The 23,973-nt window shown below is 43.6% G+C and overlaps 1 protein-coding gene across 1 annotated transcript in view; it reads right to left on the reverse strand.

Moving 5' to 3' along the window:
• MYO18B (myosin XVIIIB) overlaps positions 1–23,973 on the reverse strand; it is a 1,784,667-nt gene that overhangs the window by 1,342,767 nt on the left and 417,927 nt on the right. Inside the window, exon 14 of the mRNA XM_069620271.1 lies at positions 9,382–9,472. Coding sequence (XP_069476372.1) covers positions 9,382–9,472 — 91 coding nt within the window. The remainder of the gene's footprint in view (positions 1–9,381; positions 9,473–23,973) is intronic.

Below are 23,973 nucleotides of genomic sequence, written 5' to 3' on the forward strand. Positions count from 1 at the left end.
GCCCGTTATTAGCACCTTCCCATTGAGCCCTATGGGGGCTCAAATGGGAATGGGGAATGGCATTTGGAATGGGACTTACCGGGTCCGCCTAGGGCGGAATGTCCCGGTAAGTCCCCTCTCCACCAGACCGGACCCAGACACGATTTTGGAGGCAGCTATGGCGCTAATAGCGCCATGGCTACCTCCAAACTCGGAATGAGGCCCCCTGTCTTCTTGGGCTGATTAGTACATCATTTCATTCCATTGGATAAGTTCTGCCATTGTGGTACTGAGAGTTGACTGACAGGCTGGCTACTAGATCACTGAATAGGAGTTGGTATAAGGGTTAGGGTTGGGCACTTGTTTAACCCCCCACCCGTGCTATAAAGTCAGAGGATGTAGAGGGCCTGATTCACAGAATTGTTTTATAATGGTGTAGTCACATTCTGTGAATCAGGCCCATAGTGGTTTCCTGTTACAAGGCATGAGTGTTAGCAAACCCCCAAAGCATCCTAATGTATTGTCTCCCTTGTGATTGTACAATGTGTGTCTTAGCCGACTCAACCACACCGCCTTGGTTGCCGTATGTAATGTAATTGATTTAGGATGTACGTTTTTTTGTAATAGACAGTCATTATTTTGTTATACTGGGGTTGCAAGAAGCTTTTCCTGACTGAAAGTGACGCGTGTTCTCCAGTCATTACACTGATACACAGTTCTTGCTGGCTGGATATTATATGTATGTATTTACGTACTAAAACCTTACAAAAATATACAACATTGACGACAAATATCATGTAATATTCATACTATCCCATAATAAAAGGATCACAAGTTTCTTTATAATTCATTATCATTTCATTGACGTTTACTAAACAGAAATACATATAAAAAAAAGTCAACATTTCCATAACATTTCATAATATACAATACAATATGAATCCTAATTTAAACCAGCATCTGGTAACATGTTGTGCAAGATTGTAAAAAAATCTAATAAATACAAGCAATGGGGAAATGTTCTCCCATAGTGAGAACAAAATTGGAAACAAACCATTATAAGATTAAACAACCTGGGGCAGGAGCAAAATGAATGTTTGTTTCTTAAATGTCAGTTCTTCAAAGTTTACATGTTCTCTCTTCTTTGGCTAAACCCATTCTGGGACCCAGACATTCCAAGCTGGCTGCGTGATTGAACTTCCATCTCATGTAAATCATTCTGGCCTTATCGCAGGAAAAGAGAGAAAAATATTTGGGTAAAGAGCCATATTTTCTGAACAATTCAGTTCCCAGATTCCAACTAAATATGACAGGGAGGACTGTGCCTGTAGGCTGTGACCACCCAGAGTAAACAGTCCTATGTGTATGTCTCACGGTGACCATAGGAAAATGTGTGCGGATCAGCCCTGCACATTTTCCAAAGGTTGATCTACCATCATTCAATGTCACATAACATTTCAAAAAAAGTCCAGTTAAGTGCACACCCACTGTGCGGATGCTTGAATTCCTCACAATGTGCTCACCTTCTACACTAAAGGGTCAGCCCGATGTTATTTATGTTTATAATGATTTGTATGTATAAAGCACTGCATGCTATGTTGTGGTAGCCTTTGAATGCCCAAGTTTCAGGGTTAAAAAATGAGTGTGAAGGCACTTTTAGACGATGGCTGAATTTGTTAGATCAGCTGGAGCACAGGGGCCGTGTGGTGATTACATTTTTTGGCATGGGGCTGCCTTTGAGTGAACAATGCCAACTATCGTAAATGATGCGGTGAAAAGCATCCAAACGAACAAATAACAATTTATTTGGTTGTAGTGCTTTTCTTAAGATATAACAAGTATAGGAGCTTAGATAAGGGGCAGCACACCAGAGGGGAACCACTGGCACCCAAAACCCAAGCTTATATTCTCCAACTGCCTGGAGTGTAACCAGCTTCACACATACAGGTTCCAACCACTCACTCAAAATTCTCTCAGTGACCTAATTCACTCAAGCACACAGGGAAAGAGAATATAACATATCTCTCTCTTTTCAACAAACAACAAACAACCTAAAGCAATTATCATGACCACAAATCAGACTGCACCAGCATGCCTGCATAACAAACCAACTTCCTGCACCATCTCAGGGAACAAATCACCTCACGTCCGATCCTGTTACTCTCAGACCCTAGGCCAGACATGCACAACACCACCTACCGAAACATTGGGCTACACTACTCACCACAACTTTGGACTACTAACACAACAAACTCAACCATCACAACATTACAGTATTCCTTTTACCCGGTCTGCCACCCCAGGTCTTGAGCCTGCCACTCTCGAGCACATAACCAAACATCGGGGCATATGTACCCGATCACAAGCCCTACCGAAACGACAGCAATGGACAACACACCAACTTGATTAGCTGCAAAGAATGGAGACCACTGAAGTTCAGTTAAATTCAATCTACCACTGAGTAACATAGCACAAGGAAAACCATTCACCGAAACGCATACCACAAGCACCAGCCAACACACCTCCCCGTATGCACCAGAAGAGAAAACAGATACAGGGAAATTGAGAAAAACACAGTCCTACAAGTGAGATGTATCACTACAGCAAAGAATCATAGTTAATGGGCCTCATTACAAATCAGGCGGTCCGGAAATAACAGTGGCGGTAAACCCGCCGCCACCGTTGTTTCCGGACCGCCTGATCCCGACTCCTGCAGGCGGGAGGTGATGTTCCCGCCAGGTTTGACCTGGCGGGTTTAACACCGCCCGCCTGCAGGCAGACGAGGAAACACCGGCAGCATTACGAGATGCTGCCGGTGTTTCAATGATCCCCATTCCGCCTCCGTGATTCCCGGGAAACCGGGGTTGTAATGCCCCGGTAATTCCGGGAGTCACGGAGGCGGAATGGTAATATGAGTCTGGCGGTAACCAGGCGGTTTTACCACCTCAGTTACCGCCGGACTCGTAATGAGGCCCAATGTTCATGAGGAAACACTAAATTCAAAACCCCATCCCCAAATACTGGCCACATAGTCTAGGATTACAATCCCCAGCAGAGGCAACAGTGATGTCACCACTGCTCGGCCTGCCATGGCACAGAGCTGAGCTCAGGAGCGGCCAACTGCTCCAATGGTCACAACAGGATGCCGGTTAGTCCTTTGTGGTGAGGGTTCATCTTCAAATCAGACCAGGACAGCTCTTGTGCACTCTGGCACCCCATTCTCATGCCAAAAGTGGTCAATGGGTTGCAGGTCTTTGAAGCCTTCTACATATGCTCCTTCTGCAGTCAGTGCTCTTACAATACAACCAGGGGGCTTATTTTCCCAGAGCAACTCCTTTTTCACCATGGGTGGTACATTCTCCACTCTGGTGGTATCTCCTTAGCCATAGATGGTACTGCTTAGCCCTGGGTGACAGCTGCATAGCTATGGGTAGCACCATTGTAGCCCTGGGTGCCAGGTCTCGAGTAGTTCTGGGTTAGTGGGTCTCCCATCTTTTGTCCTGCACCCCCCGCAGGAGGTAAGACTTGCCTTTGTACTTCTCTTCAGCTCCAGTTAACCTTGGGTCCAGTTACTCACCTGTTTGTCTCCACTGTCGAAATAATTGTAATTGTAATTGTAATTGTTTATTTGTATAGCGCTCATATTCAAGTGAAGTGTTTCAAAGCAATAATGAATCTGCCAGATATCATGAAGGTTGGTACAAGGTCCTTTTATCACGATGTAACAAGTATAGGAGCTTAGATAAGGCGCAGTGCCCCAGAGGGGGCCCACTGCCACCCAACACCCAGGCCTGCACGCTCCTACTGCCTGGAGTGGAACTAGCTTCACACATAAACATTCCAACCACTCACTCAACATTCTCTCAGTGACCTCATTCAGGCAAACACACAGGGAAAGAGAATGTATATGTAGCATTCTGTTTGATCCTTGCTCTAAAGTTGGAGGTGCCTGCCACTTGGCAACCTTCCTCCAAAAACATTTTAATGCAGTGATTTTAGGTTGAAGTGGATGATGAGGTCTGCGAGTCTCTTGCAACTTTCTTTCTAAAGGCCTGATTATGGATTTGGCGGTATTCACTAAGGTAATAAAGCCAAATAAATGTTCTTTACCACAGGCAGTAATTAATGGGTGCCTGCAAAGGCAATCATGATTCCAAGTCATGCAAACCTGTCCATTATTCCCCATGTTCGAGTCCCACAGGTCTCCATTAGGTCGTGTACAACCCCATGTGTAAATTACTGCCTGCAGTAATTATCACATGTGCTACTGTTGTTGTGTGGAGTTCATTACTTCCACCAAAAATCAGTCAGAAAGAAGAATCAGGAAAACAAAACTTAGAAGTTGGTCATAACTGTAAAGCACCTGGTAATTGAATTAATTATAAGAAATGTTACCACTACCGCCAAACTAATCAGCCCCTAAAGCTGGTGTTGCCTTTATATTTGGCTGGGGATTGGAGTGATTGGACCTGTGAATGCACGTTGTTCTGTAGATACACCAATCCTGTTTGTACTCCATCTTGGGACTCCATTTAGAGTGACCTCAGCATAGGATTCACTCCATGTGGTAACACTAGCTCCTACCCTATTCACATTCCACTGGCCATATATGCAATTTCCAGTATGGGAAACACATCATCCCCCTACAGAAGCTCCACTCAGAATCGTAGAGTTCAGTGAAATCCCTAAAATGTTTTCAATCTGAGCCCAACCATTGCATCAATGCAGGAGACCTAATCTCACCAGAAAGTTTACCAATTCTGTTCCATCGATATTCTCTCTTACTCCTATCTCATTAATGATTAAATGAAACCTCACGTGGAGAGCATTATCTGAACCCGAGAGCATCTAACTACTTTTTGCAGTTCTGGATAACTAGTTCCTTCTTGTGTGAAAAGGCGGGGTCTGGAAGAGGTTGAGAATTGGATTAGTCAGATCAGATTCTAATATATTGGTACACAGAGCAAAACACCTTGTCCTAAGCACTAAGCTCCTTTTGACAGAGAGTATCCTATGTTCTTTGATTAAATAGTATCTATTAAGTTAAAAGCTATGACTCAGAAAGACTCAGGAAGATTTCCGGGAAATGGAGCTCAGTCTCAGTTTACAGGTAGTTGCATTGGTCTAATTCTCATATTCTATCTGAAACCTTTAATAAGAGGCATACAGTTAGTTTATCATGTATCCCATCCTACTTTCATTGGTATCTTAGACAATTCTCAACTGAACTGCTACACAAGGCTCCCTATCTCAAGAAGTCCAAAATGACACAGGCTCATTGTGTACCTGAAAAATATAAGTAAGTACTATCCTAATTCAGAGACCTCAGACACGCCATTGGTCACCATTACATGCACGGTTCGTGGTCAAAAGCCCATGGGCCTCATTACGACTTTGGAGGTAGCCATGGCACTATTGGCGCTATTGGCGCCATGGCTGCCTCCAAAATTGGGTCCGGGTTCCCTGAATGGGGAATTACCGGGCCATTCCGAGTTTGGAGGGCCCCGTAATTCCTCCTTCAGAGAACCCGGGCCCGGACCTTCCCCATTCCCATTTGAGCCTCCATAGGGCTCAATGGGAATGGGTGCAGGAGCTAACAATTGGCCGATTAAGACCGGCCCGTTGTTAGCTCCCTGGTCCCCTCGCGGGACCCGCTCTGGACGTCTGGTAAAACCAGACGTCCACATCGGGTCCCACGAGGGAACCTCGTAATAGTGCAGAATGCGTTTAACGGCGCCGGCACCATTACAGGCGCCGTTAAACGCATTCCGCACAACTCGTAATGAGGACCTATGCCTGATATATAAACAGATAAAAGTCGCAGCTCCTGCATAGTTCATATACAACATCGCGTTTTACTGCTGCATCCTTTCACAACACCAGACTAATGCCAAACTCCAAGTCATGTCTACAATGATGTCCAATACATAAAGTGATACATTCTCTGCAGTTGGACCGCAGCTGTGGAATTTTTGGTTTCCTTGGAAATCTATTATACAAACAGCTTGATGACAGTGATACTAATAACTTCCAAAAGCTCACCTGTTGTGGACATCTTTTCTGTGATGTGCTTTACAGTTGAATCTTAATGCATTTGCAACTGATCCTGCAATTCTCGTTTGCCTGCCTCAGAATAGTGTGTTGTTATTGCCTATCGAATGCCCCTAATTACTATGACTGATAGTCCTCAACACTTCCCAACTCCATACTCTACAAATTCACCATACGAGCCTGTTGCACTGCATGCAGCTTGAATGGAAACAAAATGCACGTTAACATATCATCACTTAAGATGCATTTTAAATACAGGACTGAGCAATTCTGATTAGAGCAAAATATGCTCTGTGTCAGCTTGGCAGAATATCAGAAGAAAACCTTAAAAGCAAACTTAAAACTTTGAACTTGAACCTGCTTTCCATAATGCAATGCAAATGAGCTGCACACGAATGGTCTTACTCCTATTTACACTGTGCACTAACTTTTCACAGATGCATTTAACTAGACTGTTCATATGTTTTTTGCAGTAGTAGAAGGGCTTTGGAAATATCATTTTCTCGTGGTTGTATTGTGTACTGCATGTAGGAGCCTATGTTCACACTTAGCTTTAATCACTGGTCATTAAACTTCTGCAACAACAATAGATCCACACGGAAAGCAAGTAAGCCAGCAGCCTGGCTCCAGCCACCTAGGATATTTAAACGGATAATCTGTATGCAACATGCAGTCTGGGCAGCCAGTCCCCCTCTCATCGGCTTCCGAAACTCGTAAAAGAGCATGGGACCACATTAAATAGTGCTGCGTACAAGAACTATTGAGATTGCACATCTTGAACAAGTCGAATATACGTGGGCCAAAGTACGTCATGCAGGTCAGCTTCTGGAATGAACTGACATCGCTTTCAGAGTAGAGCAAACGAGTATTCTGGGAAACTTGATTGCATATTCTAGAAGCAATCAAGCTGCATGTTAATGGGAACTCAGTATGGCGTCAGTTTCTCGCCCTGGAGTGCCGGCAGCATGTCTTGGACTCCATCAGCCTTCCCGACAGTGTGTTGCTCTAGGTCGGAGGGGAAGTAAAACTCGAGAAAACCACGAGGGACGAATGCATCCGTCACATTCAATACCCTTACCCTCCCAAGGCGGCTCTACATGGCAATATGTGTGAGTTTATTTCATTATGGTTATTGCTTGATTTTTCACGTGCAGAAGCTTAATACGAAATTAATATTATTGTAGTTTGGATGAAACAAGGATAACCTTTTTAAAATGTGTTACTGAAACATTTGCTGTTTTACCAAATGAGCGTTGAAAAAAGTAAAATGGATATGTAAATATATATATACATGGATATATAAAGTTGCCTAATAGCTATCCTGATTCACCATCAGCCATAGATTTATTTGTATGTTTTTAAGGCTACTATAGACTGGCATACACATCACATAGAGTAGTCCTTAGGGTAGAATGCAGGAGAGGTGGGTTGTGGGGTTAGATGGATGGATGTGTGGTTAGGTTTGGGGGGGTCCTTCCATTGCTAGAGATTGAGCCTCGTTTCAAAGAGCTCCATTGAAGAGTTGGTTTTGATAGCTGTGCGAGAACATTCCAGTGGAATGGGGCAAGTAAGGAAAACGAGCGAAAACAGGGGGAAGCAAGGGTAGTGGGGACTAACAGGATGTGAAGAGATCAGGAATGGAGATCTTCAGAGGGAGAGCAGGGTGAGATGCACTCAGTTAGTTAGTGGGGCAAGACCATGGATGGATTTATAGACCAGTAGAACAAATTTAAAGGTCAGGTGATTTTGTCTGGAAAGGCATCCACCATTGTGATCGTAGGTAGAGGTGGGGGAAGGCCGAGTAGGCTGAAAAGGGGGGTTGTCACAAAGTTAAGGGATTTGTTGTAGGGAGCAAAGGAATAGAGCAAGTAGTAGGTCCAAGAAGTAGTATTGGCCAGTTTACTGGCCCTTCTGTCATACCTCACACAATGGAGAACAAATTGTCTCTGTCTCTAAAGAGAAAGCAGCACCTTCCAGAAGACAAGCATGTTTAAAAACATTGGCCCTCATTACAATACTGGCGATAACCCATTGTGCTATTAGCACCATGGGTGCTGCCGGTATTGTAACAAGTCTGCCAATGTTCAATGGGGAATTACCACCCCATTCCAAGGTTGGCGGGGCGGTAATTCCCCATTGAACATTGGCCCTTCCCTTTTTCCATTTTTACCCCATAGGGCTCAATGGGACTGGGGAAGGCGCTAAGTACGGTACCACAAATTGCGGTACCATACTTACCTCGAGAGTCCCTTTGCGGGCCCCTACTTTAACGGCTGGTCTAGACCAGCCGTTAAGGTCGGGTCCTGCAAAGGGACCTCATAGTAAGGCGCTAAGTGGTTAACGGCGCCGCAGCCTTTTACGGCGCCGTTAACCACTTAGCACCTGGGTCGTAATGAGGCCCATTGTGCCTCACATACAAAAATATACGTATTGCCAGAAGCAAGTCACAAGAGCAGATACTTAACTGGCCAATGATAACAACTGAATAACAGTGGACACCAGGGAGAGAGCAGAAGCCTTCTGCCCCCATCTGAGAATATTTACAATCACATATTGGCAATTGGCAAACTTTAAAACCATGAAAGCATCGTTGAATGTGTGGCTTCCCCTGTTCACAAGGTGTGATCCTGTAATAATGATCTACATGTGTTTCATTTGCCTTATAGATTTGGGCTCAACATTGGTGATAGCCAGTGAATTACAATTTCTTGACATATGAGATACGTATTTTCAAAATATGACAATGGGCCTCATTCCGAGATTGGAGGTAGTCATGGCGCTATTTGAGCCATGACTGCCTCCAATAACGGTACTGGCACCGGTCTCGTTCAATGGGGACTTACCGGTGTAGCCCGACCTTTGCGGGACCGGTAAGTCCCCATTGAAAAAACCATTCCCCATTCCCATTGAGCCCCCACAGGGCTCAATGGGAATGGGGAAGTAGCTAATAACGGTACCGCAATTTGCAGTACCGTTATTAGCTCTGCAGTCCCTTAGCGGGTCACATCCATAACGCCTGGTCAAACCAGGCATTAAAGGAGGGACCCGCTAAGGGAACTCGTCGTAGGGTGGTAAGGGATTACCGGCACCGGCCTCCTTACCGGTGCCCGGTATCCCTTACCGCCCTACTCGTAATGAGGCCCAATGTCATTATAATGTTGTGTCCACTGTTGTAATCAGAGCATGAGTAATCAGAGAGTGGGTGGTTTCAGAGGATATGAAATTGCCATAGAAGTTGTAGGGAAGCATTGCAATCATTTGCCTGAGAATTAATGTGTAACCACTAAAAGGCAAACTAGTTTTCTCTTGTGTCAGATAACATTAAACCCAAAACATGATACCCATGTTTACCTGTTGATAAGTGAAACGATAACCGCAAACAGTTCTTCATAAAGCCCCACAGCCATTCCTTCTACACACTCCACACCTGTCATCTTTGGCCCTAAAAAAAAGGAAAAGGTAAGCATTGGTTTGCTCCCTAAGAAGTGTAGGACATTTTCTGAAGGCTTCCAGCAAATATTCTGACAACTGTACATACAGCCAATGAATGTACTGGTAATCTGGACGTTCAGCGTTGTCAGATTTTATGAAAAGGCAGTTTTACAAGACTAATCAACTAGTTATGGTAGAGGAACAGAATATGTTCTCATTTGGTGTATCTCGAATAGCAGAAAGAGTTGAATCCATAGAAGATATGGTGTCTACTATCACAAAAGTTATTAACTAAATGAATACCACTTCAGAAAGTGAAGAGACATGATTCAATGGTCTCAATTAAAGTCTAACATCAAGTGTCTGATAACTCTGTAGAAGGATTTCAAAGCTTAGACATTTAGCAAAGTTGTATGCCTAGATGAACTCTTACCAGCATCCTCAACCAGCTAGTCATGGGGCAAAAAGCCCTTCTACAATTTCTGTAAGGACAGATCCCAGCACCACCTATGGCTCTGCTCTAGCTATGCATTGAATGGAAAGACTGAGAAAGACCCAGAAGGAGGAATCAATGTAGATAACAACCTCCAATGCTTACAGAGTAGTTTTCTGACTTCAGAATCCCATGCCAGGAGAGCACAGCAATGCAGACTGAGAAATGCAATAACATCAGGTATGCTAGGTGAAGGGATTGAGAATCCAGACAGGCATTAGTATACCTTCACACCAGCCCCACTCCAAACCACAGAACCCTCAATCCATGCCCCAACCGCAGCCAAGCACAGGTCTCAGTATACAGCTGTCCCCAATATCATTAGAACCCACCGCAGGTGAAGAAGGACCCTGCTTTATAATGCACCCCGATCAGTCTGAGTATACGATGGCAGAAGGATTTTGGTGGGGAGTGGCAATAAAGAGGGTTACTGATCAGAGAGCAGGAGGAGAGAATTGAAGGTTGGGGGGAGAGTCTGGAGGAGGTTGGCAGAGGAGGGTGGTGTCATCAGATTGAGGAGAGTCATTGGGTAGTGAGGAATGTTGGAGCAGGAGAGAGGTGTCATCAGAAGGAAGAGAGTTGTTGGGGAGGAGCTTGGATGGAAAGAGATTTACCATCTTGGGGCGCGATGTTGGTGGATAGTAGAAGAGTCAAATCAACAGATAAAGAGAGAGAGCCATAGAGTTTCTGGAGGAGATATATCAAGGAGGTTGAGGGGAAATGTTACATCAAAAAAAAGGAGCATAAGCCTCAGAGGACTATTGTGAGGAGGCATGCAGCCATGGCCAGCGTGACTTTGGCTGCTTAGGCATTGCTGCAGACTATGCATGCAGTGCTCCTAGGCTACCAAAGAGGCTACTGGCCTTGACCTGTGGCCTTGACCAGTGATGGCTTTGGGTAGGGCAAGCCTCACATCATGCGCCTTCCTGAAGTGATATTTACTGGCCACAGATCATGGTAAGTGGTCAAAGCCCACCCTGAAAGTGGCAGGTCACCATGGTCTGTATCCACAACCAGTGTCATTATGTAGCAATCTGCCCTATGGCCATGCTGCTGGATCCTAAACCTGTTATAGTAAACTCTAGCAAAGGCTAGTGGCTACTCTAAACCAAAGCTGCCAGGGTGCCTGAGAAAACAAAATTCTGTATGCCCCAGCCACTCACGGATCCCAAAAAGGCCAGTGACCCGGGACCATGTCTTAGGCCATAACAAGCCACAAAAGCTGGGTCCATGGATTTGGCCTACTACCTGCCTCAGGGGACCAGTTTATCATATTGGATGCTATTGGACCACTAGGTGGGTCTACAGGTCACCACCCAGATATATGGACCATGCACCTGGGTTGGGACTCAGACATGGCCTGCTGTAATAACATCAATATGTGTACTTTATTTACCTTTCTAGTGATAGTTTAATCACAGAAAAAAAATCACAAATCTAATACCACATCGAAAAATTCCCTCCCCACAATCTGAGCCAAAGAAACAAGCTGTTTTTTTTATCTAGGTATTTATCTTTAATATAATAAATCAAAGAATTAAAGGCAGTATCCTAACTTAACACACTGGGGAAGTCACCTACAATACAGGCTGCCTGTCTAAAGAAAGGAAAAACACAACTGCTTCTGTATCCCACAATTGTGTTCATTTAAATCAACACAAACATTCGAACATACAAAAACAAATATTAATGACTATTCTGTGGGTTCAAATATTTATTCTTTGCTCAGTAAATGAAAATTGGCATTTATTTTCAGAAAGGTTGAATCAAATAACGTACACTATATAATTATACTTGTCTACCTGAAACCGATCTTTCCCTGAAAACAAAAAGTGAACCGGTCACAGAATACAGTTTGAAACAAAATAGTTGTTAATTTTCGCTGAAAACATTGACAAGTATTAGCATTATACTGTACTAGTCCTTGTTCTTATAATTATCTGCATAAACATGTGATATTGTTGAACATGGCATAATCAGATTTCTATCAATATTGTGAATCTGGAGATACCATTTGTGTTTCTGTCACCTTATGCAAACCTAAATTATTAAAATATGTGATTTATTAATAAATCATGCAGTGTAATATACAATTTTCATAAGCATGTGAACCATGTTTTTCTGCTGAATATTACTATGTATGCACCTTATAACTATGTATGCCAAGGGCTCAAAAGTGATATCTCCAAATCTAGGCGGTGTGCAGCACTGTGTGCTTTGTAGTACCTACAAAGCGTTTCTTTGGTGAATCTCACTGGAAGTCTGGTTTACATCTCTACTATTCTGAAGAGGAGGTCCTACCCTTACAAAAAGCCCACACCAACACCGAGGGCGGCACAGTGTGCAGCGTGGTGTGTTTTGCACTGCCTGCACAGTGTGTCTTTGCTGAATCTCACTGGAAGTCTGGTTTCCATCTGTACTATTCTGAGGAGGAGGTCCTACCATTACAAAAAGCCCACGCCAGCGCAGAGCATGGTGCGGTGTACAGCGCTGTGTGTTTGGTGTCTTTGGGCGGCTAGAGGAGCAACAGACCACTGGATTCCAAGTTTATTTGCATCATCTACAGCGTACTGTTTAGGTGAGTCACCAAAGTGAGAAAAATAATTGGTACTAGCTGGTTGACTGAAAGAGTCGTAAAATAACTGGTCTATGATCCTTCATTGAGGCTCTCTTTCCGTTTACGGACATTTATATTGAAGAGGTGACTGCGGCACCCTGGCCTTTGAACCTCCTACATGTTTAAATAATTTTATTTTACAATGACATACGCGTAAGTGGTGACTGTGTGCCGGCTTGGCCTTTGAACCTTGTTATGCATAATTTAAACACACTCATGGCTCTGTGTTAAATGTGGTGACTGCATAAGGATGCCTGCCACCAGTCATACCTACATACTCCGATCAATAGAACGAGCCACATGCTCTCGAGTACAGACTGCAGGTCGAACGCAGAAAAAGAAAGGGAATGCCAAAAAGCTGCGAAAGCAATCTAAAACAATTCTGGTAGGAGTCTCACACTCTATCCTGCATATAAACAAGATTGAACATTATGAACATGGGAAGATATCTGTATTTCTTAAACCTACAAATAAAACAAATGCTACATATAATATTCTAGCCATAATTCCAGAAGAAACAACTGGAGTAACTACAAGTGACTACAATTTATCAGCAGAAAATCCAATTGACAATAACTCTTTGCTAAGGTGGTGCTTGAATTTACAGGCTGTTACAAACATGGTTAATCAGACAACTGGACGAACAAAATATGGGCCCTCAGGACCCATGTCCTATCCCACCTTCTGATTTGGCAAAATCTCCCAATCTAACAGCTATTGCAATGAACGCTTATGATTCCTCACATAAACATTGAGCGAGCTTCTCCTCAAGTGATGCTTCTTCTTTGGACGATTCATGCATTGAACCAGAATTCATGACTATACTTTCACTTTGCAACACTATGCATAAAGATCAGAAAATTAAACATGACTTAAATGAGCTGACAGAAATGCTGCTGCCCCTAAAGATTACACCGGTCCCAGCAATACATGAAGAGGTTAACATCAAGGCACGAGATACAAATACTTTGCCAATTACCATTCAAGACATGCAAGAACAAGAATGTATTAATGGCCAGGAGGATCAGGCATGTATTAATACTAGTCTGCCCCTGCAGGAGGTAGTGGAACCTGAACGCCAATAGAAACATAATGCTCTAAGTAAAAAGTGTTCGATGAAAAGAAAGAATTGTGCAGCCACATTGGGTAAAAACAATTGTAAGGCTACGGCGACAACGCAAGGTTTAGCAGCATCCTTTCCAAGAAATTTGAAATGTCACAAAATTGGAAAGGGTTTTACAATCATATCTAATAAGGACCAAGCAGGCAAGAAAAGGGCTATGCAAGATTACATTCCTGGATTGCAACTGGTTAACACAATTAGCCCTCTGAAAGAAGTAAAGGCAGAAAGTAAGTCAATTAGAGAAAACAAAAAGTTTCTTTCAGCAACAAATACCAAAAAGGAAAATAAACTGGCAACATTGTTAGTGAGAAATCTGGCCATGAGCACCAAGTCTCAATACATTGATGACAGCAATGACTACACTGACATGTTGGATTTTAGGAAGAGAATTGTAATATGGTAGATTTAGAACATCTATCTACTCAAACAATCAACATGGCCTCAGACAAGATAAAAAAATAATAGACTTATATGCCACAACAGCTAGTCCCTTCTTGAACTGATCAAATGTGTCAGAACTGTTTCACCAAAGTACATCTTTAAAAATGTTAACAGTGCATGATCTAAAACAAGTTGAAATCCCACAAAAATCCTGGGAGCCAAATTGGGTTGTGATTCACTTTGTTTCACCTATCATAATGGAACCCATTATCACGCAAGCTAACGGCTTCTTGCAGACGGGATATGAGCTGGTTAAGGCGATCAAGGCAGTGCCAAGGAAATGAAACAATTCTGTAACACCTAAAACAGAGGACTATTTGTTTCTGAAGATTGGGGGCACTCAGAATTTGATTGAATGAGTGACTTAAGTACCCCAATTTTAAGAATCTTCTTATTAGATCTTGGAATACAAGGGGACACAGTTAAATCCTAGAAACCCCCTTGGGACTTCATTATTTATTTACAGCAGGCATTTTTGTCTTGCAAGAATCGTGGTTGATGCAGGACTTGATTATCGATGGTTACACAAGTTTTCAAAGATAAAAGTCACCCCTTTGGAGGATTGATCATAGCTGTCGTAAATCATGTAAAATCTGTTGAGTCCTCCCTTCACAGCAATCGGATCAGAATTTGGTTGTAATGGTGGAGCAGAGGTTGAAATGTACTACCCTTTTTTTTAATGTGTATAACCCGCCTGGAAATATAAAGTTGAATATGATTATTGAGCAGATTGAACTCCTAATTGAAGCATGATGTTATCTTACCCAAATGGCACTTACTATATATAAGCAGTGAAAAGGGCAATGCTATACTGTTGGGCTGTTTTGTGCTGCACAGTGTTCTACGTGCCTCGCTGCACTTTGTTCCATTCATTTGTTGGAAGCGGATTTGCCTCTTCCGGCTACGTGAGCTCTGAGAGCATTCTGAGAGCCTTCTGAGCATTTTGAGCCCCTGTGTCTTTAAGGGCTGAGTGTCCACCTCTTTAGATGCAGGAAGCAGGAATACGGATTTAAACCAACCCTTGTTGTCCTTGCTGCGATAAGCCTGCAGCAGTGACAAGGGTGCTGCTATACTGTTGGGCTGTTGGGCTGGACGCTGGGCATATGCTGTTATCTGGTATCTGAGTAGCAGAATATTTTCATACCATTTGGGTAATGTTCTGATGCCATTGCAGAGTATGGAAAGTTGAAACCGGAAAGAGGAAGGTTCCTCGCGTGATGCAAGCCTGAACTTTACCTACACGAAAGCTACCAGTGCCTTTGTGCTTCTGGAACTGCATTCGCTCTACTAAAACATTTTTCGTAATACTCCACAACTTCAGGGCAGTGGGGGAGACTAATGTTTATGAACCCTTTTTGTCAGGCATGCCCTGCTGGTACGAGCATTCTTTGTCACTGGAGGACCTGCTGCCAATTATTAAATTACGCCCGGACCAGCAAGGCTGTAAGATGGTATTTGTGTGTCATACTGTCATGCTGTTCAAACATTTTTGTTCATTCTCAGATAACTGGTTTGGTAGCTTACAGTGCGAGGAGCCACTCTTTTCACTTTACTAAACACTATTTTGACTGTTTAGGATTTGCTGAAGCGGACATATTTAAAGTGTCTATTAACTTTGGACGGTGTAATTTATTGACTATTTGGCCTGTTTTCAGAGGTTCCATTGCAGCGACTGGGGGCTGCGAAGATGCCTCTCCCCTTTTTGGTGCTGTATGAATATACGGCTTTTGCTATTACATTTAATGCCCTAGGGGTTGCGAAGATTCTGTCTCTCCCCCGAGGTGGTCTAGCAGTGATATACCATAGTTCTCATTGAAATGTTCAGTATATTTAACTACCAAATACACAGGTTTTTTTTATACATTTCTACTTTATTTATAAGTGTTGATGCTATTTAACTAACATTGTGGTTTTAAATGTCTTCCTTGCTGCACATTGCCCTCTATTTTAATTCTACATTATACCGTTATTCCAGGAATTTTGTCTTATACATTTCACGTTATTATATGTCCAAACATTTCACTAGTACATTGAGAGATGTTCTGGTCTAATTCGGTAGGACTTGTATCTGGTTAGCACTCAGTACATTTATTGTGACTCATAGTTCATCTTTACTGCATGGTGAACTCATGATGCATTGTTTTGTATACTACATGTTACTAATAACTAGTCAATTTTACTAATATGTGTGAGCATTGTTGCTTATATTCTTAGGTCTATCCCAGATATTTATATTGATTTAGAACCAGCTAGCTTCTTTCTCCAATCAGGCAGTACTTACTCTAGAAAACCAACTTGTGTCCTATTATTGGTCATTTGGGTTATCAACAACTGTTATTAATAGTGAAAGGGATATAGTGGGTCTCTTTCCCTCTCCTCTTATTTTCTTCCATTTTTCTCTTTACTAAGGTTGAAGTTAACACAGCCATCCCACTGCAGTCTGGATTTGTAGTGATTTTGGGAGGCCTTTAGATATCAGGTACCTGATAACTGGCGGGACCCATCTTTAGGGCATTTTCTCTATATTTGATTACCTTTGTGCTTTATACGAGAGTGGCTAAAATAAAAATAAAAAACAATCCCTATGGCACGAAAGGGCCTTAGGAGCCAATTAGCCATAGAGGAGGTAAAGAGCCCTAACAAATCGATAAATACCGCAATAGACATGGATATTAAGGATAGAACCTTGGATTTGCCCATAGAAAAGAATCTATTGGCAGACAAAGAGGTACTGAAAGAAGAAAGAGCTTTGGTATTGAATACGGATATTATGGTTCTAGGTAATACTGTTGGGCTGGTCGTGGCCCAAGTACATAATCAGGAAAATACAGATGCTCTGATGATTATGGAAAATGGGCTACATAAGCCGTGGGAAGGGTCTATGGGTAATAGTTGTTTTTTCTACTTCAAAGGAAACAGAGACATCTCTATCAATGATCAGGAGGATACATTGGCAGCTACTCTGGCCCAACATCTGAGGGAGGTAGTAACATCATTCTTAGGTGATACCCCATTTGGGGGAAATAAGAAAGATGAGGCTCCGATTAAACAGAACATGGAGACTCCAATTATCCCTAAGGATAGTACATTGGGGTATAGCCAGGAAACTACCAATACTAAGGATCCCCAAGACTCTGAGAAAAAGAGTGATACTATACAAGATAAGAATGGGAATATTGAAAACAATAATAGTAATAATAATAATAACTGTAATTCTAATAATGGGGCTATTCTTAGTAAGTCATTTTGAAAGGTATGTTCCCCAGATAAAAAGTTGAAGTCACAAACTGCCCCAGAAAAGAATCAAGAAATTTTGAGACCTGGGGAATTGTTTAAAACATCAGTAGTAGGGCGTTTGGGAAAAACCCCATACCAAAAACAGTCCAAGAATAGGCTATGAGGACCTATTGCAGGTAAAAAGATTTCAAATTTCTTTGGTAAAAAAATGTCTACAAGCACCGAAATAAAGCCACGTATATCAGCGATAACCGTAGCTAGATGAGACCACTCCTTGATGGCTGAAGTCGTTAAAAAGTTGGAAGTAAACGATACAACACAAAACGATATAGACGACTTGAGCATCATCGAGTGTGCTAATCAGGCAATTTCAGAAAGTAATTTGGGTTATTCACTGACTAAACTGAATAGTGTTATTCAACAGACATGCAATGCTTCATATATGTGATCTCCATCTGAACACATCAATTTTATTGACGAGTATACAAAGAAACAAAATTGGTTGAGAGAGAGAGGATTCCTGCAGGAACCAGTAAAAGAAAACCGCGATGATGCAACAATGCATCACACTTTAAGGGAAGCTGATGAAAGGATCCGACTTACTCAGCCTATGGTTTCTGCACTAAATATGGTTTTAAGTTCTTTTGTTAACCTATATGACAACATATGGGCAGAGGTTAGATCCCATACTGAACTCCTTACAGAAATATACACTAGACTAGAAGGTATGAGGCAGACTGAAGCAGCTCATACTACTTATAATAGATCTATCCCTCTTTTAAATTCTGCTATAGCAAGCGGTTCATGTGGACAGGCCACAATTATGGCTGAGCATGATAAGGTTAATATGGCAACATCTAAGTATATTAAGGGGAGAGAGCAGATGGGGCAGTATAGTACTGGCCGATAACCTCTATACGGGCACCTGACCAAGATATATTTAAGGAGCTACTTTATGTGGAATGGATAAACAATGAGATGGTACCCATTCGGAGGGATAACTCTGATATAAATAAGGAAAGTTTGATCACTGATCTGACCAAAGATGATACACCCTGTAAAAGAAAGATTCTGGTCGGAAAAAGAAATATGCAGCAAATTAGGAAAACGAAAAATGAAAAGAATATTAAAAAACAGAACTTAATAACACATACATATTTAGGAAATGTGACTATACCTGTCATAATCCTTAACCCTGGCCCTCTCTGGCAAGTCAGCCTTCCAGTTAGGGCCAGGTCAAAGGCCTTAAAACCTTATCCAAGACTCTCTTGGAGTCTGACCTGGCGCCTTGGGCTGCAGGCTCATAACCATCATGAAGAACAACATTAGAATGGGACTATTTATTTGAGACTATTTAACTTAGGGGGGTTCAGCCAACATGGAGGCACACACATAGCTCAGTTACAAGAAACTGAGCTATGCGGTCTAGTCTTTTGGGTGTGGCAGGTCTGGTACTACTTTCCCTGGACTACTTTGGGTGTGACAGGCCTGGGACTATTTTACCTGTACTAATTTACCTGAGACCATTTAAACCACACCCAAACAGCAGAACACGCTTCGTGTTTTTCTGCTGTGGGCAGCGTAACGCTCACCGTGTCCAGTTCTTGATGCGAGCTTACCTGAAACCAAGGACCTGCAGAGAGAGAAAGAACACTACAAAACTTACCTGGAATAGTATCCTGTCTTCAATCCATCGGCGACTTCAGTTCCACTCACCTGAAGGTACGAACTCCATCATCCGGCACCGAATGCATCCTGGAATACAATAACCTGGAAAGAGGAGGAAGAAAGACAGCATTAATAAGCATTTACTCACGTTTCCTCCCGAACGAAGAAAGCCACACAATTCTTACCTGGGTAGTCATCTCCTGGTCAGTATCATTGCTGGAACATCACGGCGCTCAGCGAGGAACATTGTGACCTGCAAGGAGAGAAAAGACACAGGTTAGCAATATAAAAGGCGAAAAAGCACCTCGCATCGCGCATTACTCACCGGACAGCATCGCACACACCGCGCTTTCGCCACCCGGCCCATGCTCATCTTCAAACTGCATGACAACACCAAAATACCTTTCCATACCTAAAAGGAAAGAAGCAAGACTTTATTATTCGAACTAAGAGGAGCATAAGTACTGCATATAAAGACTGTTAAACAGCAAACCTACAGAGTCACAGCAGGCCTGGATTCCCATAGGGGGCTTGCACCAGTGAAGTAACGTGGTCGCTGCTTGCCCCCCACATCTACGCGCCCCTGCCACGAGGAGCAGGACGGAGAATCCACCTTTTACAATATTAAGGTGAGGAGAAGGCCCAAGGGGGAGGAAGGAGTTGAGGCCAAGGGAGGTGGGAAAACATAAAGACAATCTGGTATTGAATCCAGCTCTCCTATATTGCAGACCCATCTTTAACCAGAGGCCTTACCAAGGGACCTGGAGAGGGTTTGAGAGTGCAAATCATGCAACCAGGGCTGGGTGGCGTCCCCGTGGATACCAGGCGAGCGTAACAATACCAGAAACTTTACAACATGAAGGAAGGGTCAATCTTAAGAGTGTAGAATTCGGCCGTAAATTACAAGAAGTAATTAATGATGTGGAAAAGGATAATTTTAAGGAAGGTGGGAATCCTATAGGGAAAGAAGGTTTGTTTGTCACTGGCTCCACTGTTGGCCCAGTGAACACTGAGGAAGAAAAAGGATTATCCCCTGTAAGGGTAGAGACATGAATTCAAACAGATCAATTGCTGGTATCTGAGGTATCGGCCTCAATTTCAGTGCTGGAAGTATATACACATCCAGTGGATGATTCAAGAGACAATATCGTAAATAGAGCCTATGGTTATATAGATGGTATTAATAAAGATAATGGAAAAAATTATCCTGAGGTAACTAAAAATCGGAACCCCATGATCTCTGAGCCTGAGCAAGATGCCCAGATTAATCAATTGGCTCCCGAGACTAAGAGCCCTATTTTTGTTAATATTGTGTCAGTGATACAATTACTACAAGAGCTCTATAGCCAAGAGACTCACATGCCTAAAGGACCTCCTAAAGAATTAGTGCTGAATTTAGGGGAAAAGGATAGTAATCCTCAACCGCCTAATTGTGCCCAGATGAGGCACACGATAGAGGTGTATCCAAGAGATAGTATATTGCCTGAGGGGGTCCCTCAATTAGAACCAACATTTGTGGGGGAATTATATGCACCCAAGTCCCAAGAAAGATCGGGGACGGAGGATATTAATTCTCGACCCTTTGGGATTCAAGATCGAAAAGCAATGGAGCTGAAGAATATAGGGAGAAGCACTATTTTAAGGGGGGTCAGGGGCTCAAACTCTCAAGATCAGGACATGAAGGATCTACAGGGGAATGATGAGGGGTATCGTGTGAAATTGCATAGCGAAGTTGAACAACAGAACGCTATGCAGTTAACAAGCCTTTGGGTACAGGATATTCCAGTCTGTCTTAACCAAGGGAATATCCTGAAAATGTTTTCACAGATCCCTCTTTAGCCCTGTTGTCCACATGGGATCTTGACAGGATTTGAATTCCAATGAAAGGCCGCTGTGACATGAGTAATATCATCTTCAAGTCACGGGTGGTCAGAAATTAGGTATTGGGGAAAGTGAAGGGCTGATAGAGGGATTTGAAATAAAGATATGATATGATATGAAATGGCATTTATAACGCGCCTACACACAAGTGTTTCAAGGCACGATGAGACAAGGGGGGGGGCAAAGGGAGGACAGGCAACGATCCTACTAGGCCAGGTGTCATTCAGATTGTGCAAGGGCATGGGAGGGGGGAAAGGAAAAGTGCGCAGGGGGAGGGGAGAGGGGAAAGTGCAGTACATGGCAAGTGGAATAATAAGACACATAAACAGCCAGCTAGTGGCAAGTGCAAGGAAGTGCAGATGTAAGTGCTGGTAGTGGGTCTAGAGAGATACAGAAAAACAGTCCCCAAGTGCAGGGGCTGCCAGGGAGGCAGTGTAGGTGGGTAAATGACAGGGCCTGGGCCAGAGATCAGAAAGGGTGGCCAGGTAACCAGTGTAATTTCAGTCAGGAATTCAGCAAGGGAGGGGAGGAGAGAAAGCAGAAGTAAAGAGGAAGGTTTTGAGATGTTTCCGGAACTGGAGATGGTTCACCTCAAGTTTCAGGGAGGCAGGAAGGCTGTTCCAGAGAGAGGCCCTGCCGAAGAGAGTGATCTGACACCAACTTGTTGCTTGGAGAAGCGACTAACCCTAAGGGAGTTGGTGGCAGATGAGAGAAGAGCTCGAGCAGAAAGATATTTAGGAAGAGAGAGTTGAAGGTAATGCAGCCCCAGACCCCAGAAGGCCTTGTGTACAATGCAGAGGGTTTTGAACTTAATCCTCGCAGCCACTGGGAACCAGTGCAGAGATTTCAGTCCTGGAGAGATACGTCCCCTGGGCTTGAGGCCAAGGACAAGTCTCGCAGTCCTGTTCTGGATGAGTTGCAGAGGGCAGAGAGTAGAGGCAGGCAGATTTAGATAGAGGCTGTTACAGTAGTCCAGCTTGGAGAGGACAAGGGCTCTGGTGACGGTGAGCTTCTGGGGGAAGGAGAGGAAAGGAAGAATACCTCTAAGGAGGTGCAGCTGGTAGTGTGACTTCTTAGAGACGTCAGAGATGTGAGGGGAGAAGGAGAGTGCAGAGTCAAAGATGACCCCAAGGTTTTTAGCCTTGCAGGTTGGAGTGGGAGGAGGGCCAAGAGAGGCCAGCCAGAGAGCTGTAGGGAAGGAGGGATTGGGTGTGCCAATGAGTAGAATCTCAGTCTTACAGGCATTAAGGCAGAGGTTGTTGGCGGCACACCATTTCTGGATGGCAGACAGACAGTCAGAGATGAGGGAAGGAGAGGGGGAGGCCGAGAGTAGCCTGAAAATGAGCTGGCTATCATCCGCATAGCACTGAAAGTTGGGACAGAGAGCGGCGATGCGGTGGGCAAGGAGTGCTAGGTATTGGTTGAACAGCCAGGGAGAGAGGTTAGATCCCTGGGGGACACCACAGGTAGAGAAAAAGATGTCGGAGAGGAAGGACCCAAGTTGGACCAGGGAGGGTCGGTCAGAGAAGAAAGAAGTCAGCCATGCCAGAGCCTGACCAGTGATACCCAGGTTATCACAGAGACGGTTGAGCAGGATGGCATGGTTGACAGTGTCAAAGGCAGAAGAGAGATCAAGCAGGATAAGAACGCAAGGGGTGTTAGAGTCGAGGTTGGTTAGAAGGTCTTCACTGATGTTCAGGAGAGCAGTTTCTGTGCTTCTGGCAGCTCTGAAGCCAGACTGATGGTCATGAAGACAACCAACAGATTCAGTATGATTTGGAGCAGGGAGATGGCCAGTTTCTCCAGGAGCTTTCCCAGGAAGGGAGTGATGGAGATTGGGCAATAGTTAGCCGGGCAGGAGGGCTCTGCAGAGGGTTTCTTAAGAAGAGGGTGTACAAGGGAGTGCTTAAGGGGGAAGGGAAGACTCCAGTGGCGAAGGAGTGATTGCAGAAATCCGCTAGGGCAGCAGCCAGGGAGTCGATGTGATCCTTGTTAGTTTTGGAGGAACAGGGGTGAACCTGTTTCAACGAGACTTTGATAGATCAGACTTGTCTAGAAACCTCGTCTGGAGTGAAAAGGGGAAAGGCTGAGAAGGAGGGAGGAGGGGTGGCTGCAGAAGGGCCAGAGGAAGAGCAGGGAATAGCGGGAGGGGGGAGAGAGGAGGAGAGTGAGGACAGGATGTCCTGAGTGTTTTTAATGAAGTGAGAAGCCAGTGCCGTGCAGAGGGCCTGGGAAGGGACAGGAGAGGTAGAGACTGCGGCAGGATTGGCCAGTCCTTGCAGATTTTAAAGAGTTCAGCCGAGTTGTTAGATGCCGCAGAGACGCAGGCTTGGATATGAGTTCTCTTCTTGGTGAGGACGGAGAGCCGGTATTGCCTTTGACTGAAGCCGGAACAGAATCAAATTAAGGGATAAAAAGATACTGAATATAGCGGTAATCTGACAATGGTTTACCGATCAGAAAGAAATAATCAAGAACAGAACAACAGAGGCATCTCCCTACAGGACAATTTAGAGAAATGCAAGATTGGGCCCAAGTTACATCAGTCCTCTGGAATTAAGGATAACATCAGAGGTTTATATCCTGCGATTGAACAATTACAAACTTTTTATTTGAAATGTATCTCATGGAACACCAGGGAGAATATGCACTTATTTAAGAACACTGATACAGCGCTAATGCTGAAATATAACAACTGCATCTTCTTACAAGAAACTTGGCTCCTGGTGGACCCATTTGTAGATGGTTTTGAAATAATTTCACAATTGCCAAAAACTAGTAAGGGTGGTAGATCATTGGCTGACCTTATTATTGCACTCAAGTCTACTTTGGGTTTCTCCACATTAGTGATCTCTGGTCTCCCGTTGGGGATTCTGATGGTCAAAGTGTCCTCTAGCGATGAATTGGTGGAGATCGTACTTATTAATGTCTATTGGCATTTGGGGTTAGCCCCCCCTTGAGGTATTCCTGGAAAAGATTACGAAAATAGTATTAGATTGGAAATCTGCAACTATATATCGTAAAGTGATCCTTGCTGGAGACCATAATTCA

Source organism: Ambystoma mexicanum, chromosome 10, assembly GCF_040938575.1.
Source record: "Ambystoma mexicanum isolate Mex_15411 chromosome 10, UKY_AmexF1_1, whole genome shotgun sequence".
Taxonomy (NCBI): domain Eukaryota; kingdom Metazoa; phylum Chordata; class Amphibia; order Caudata; family Ambystomatidae; genus Ambystoma; species Ambystoma mexicanum.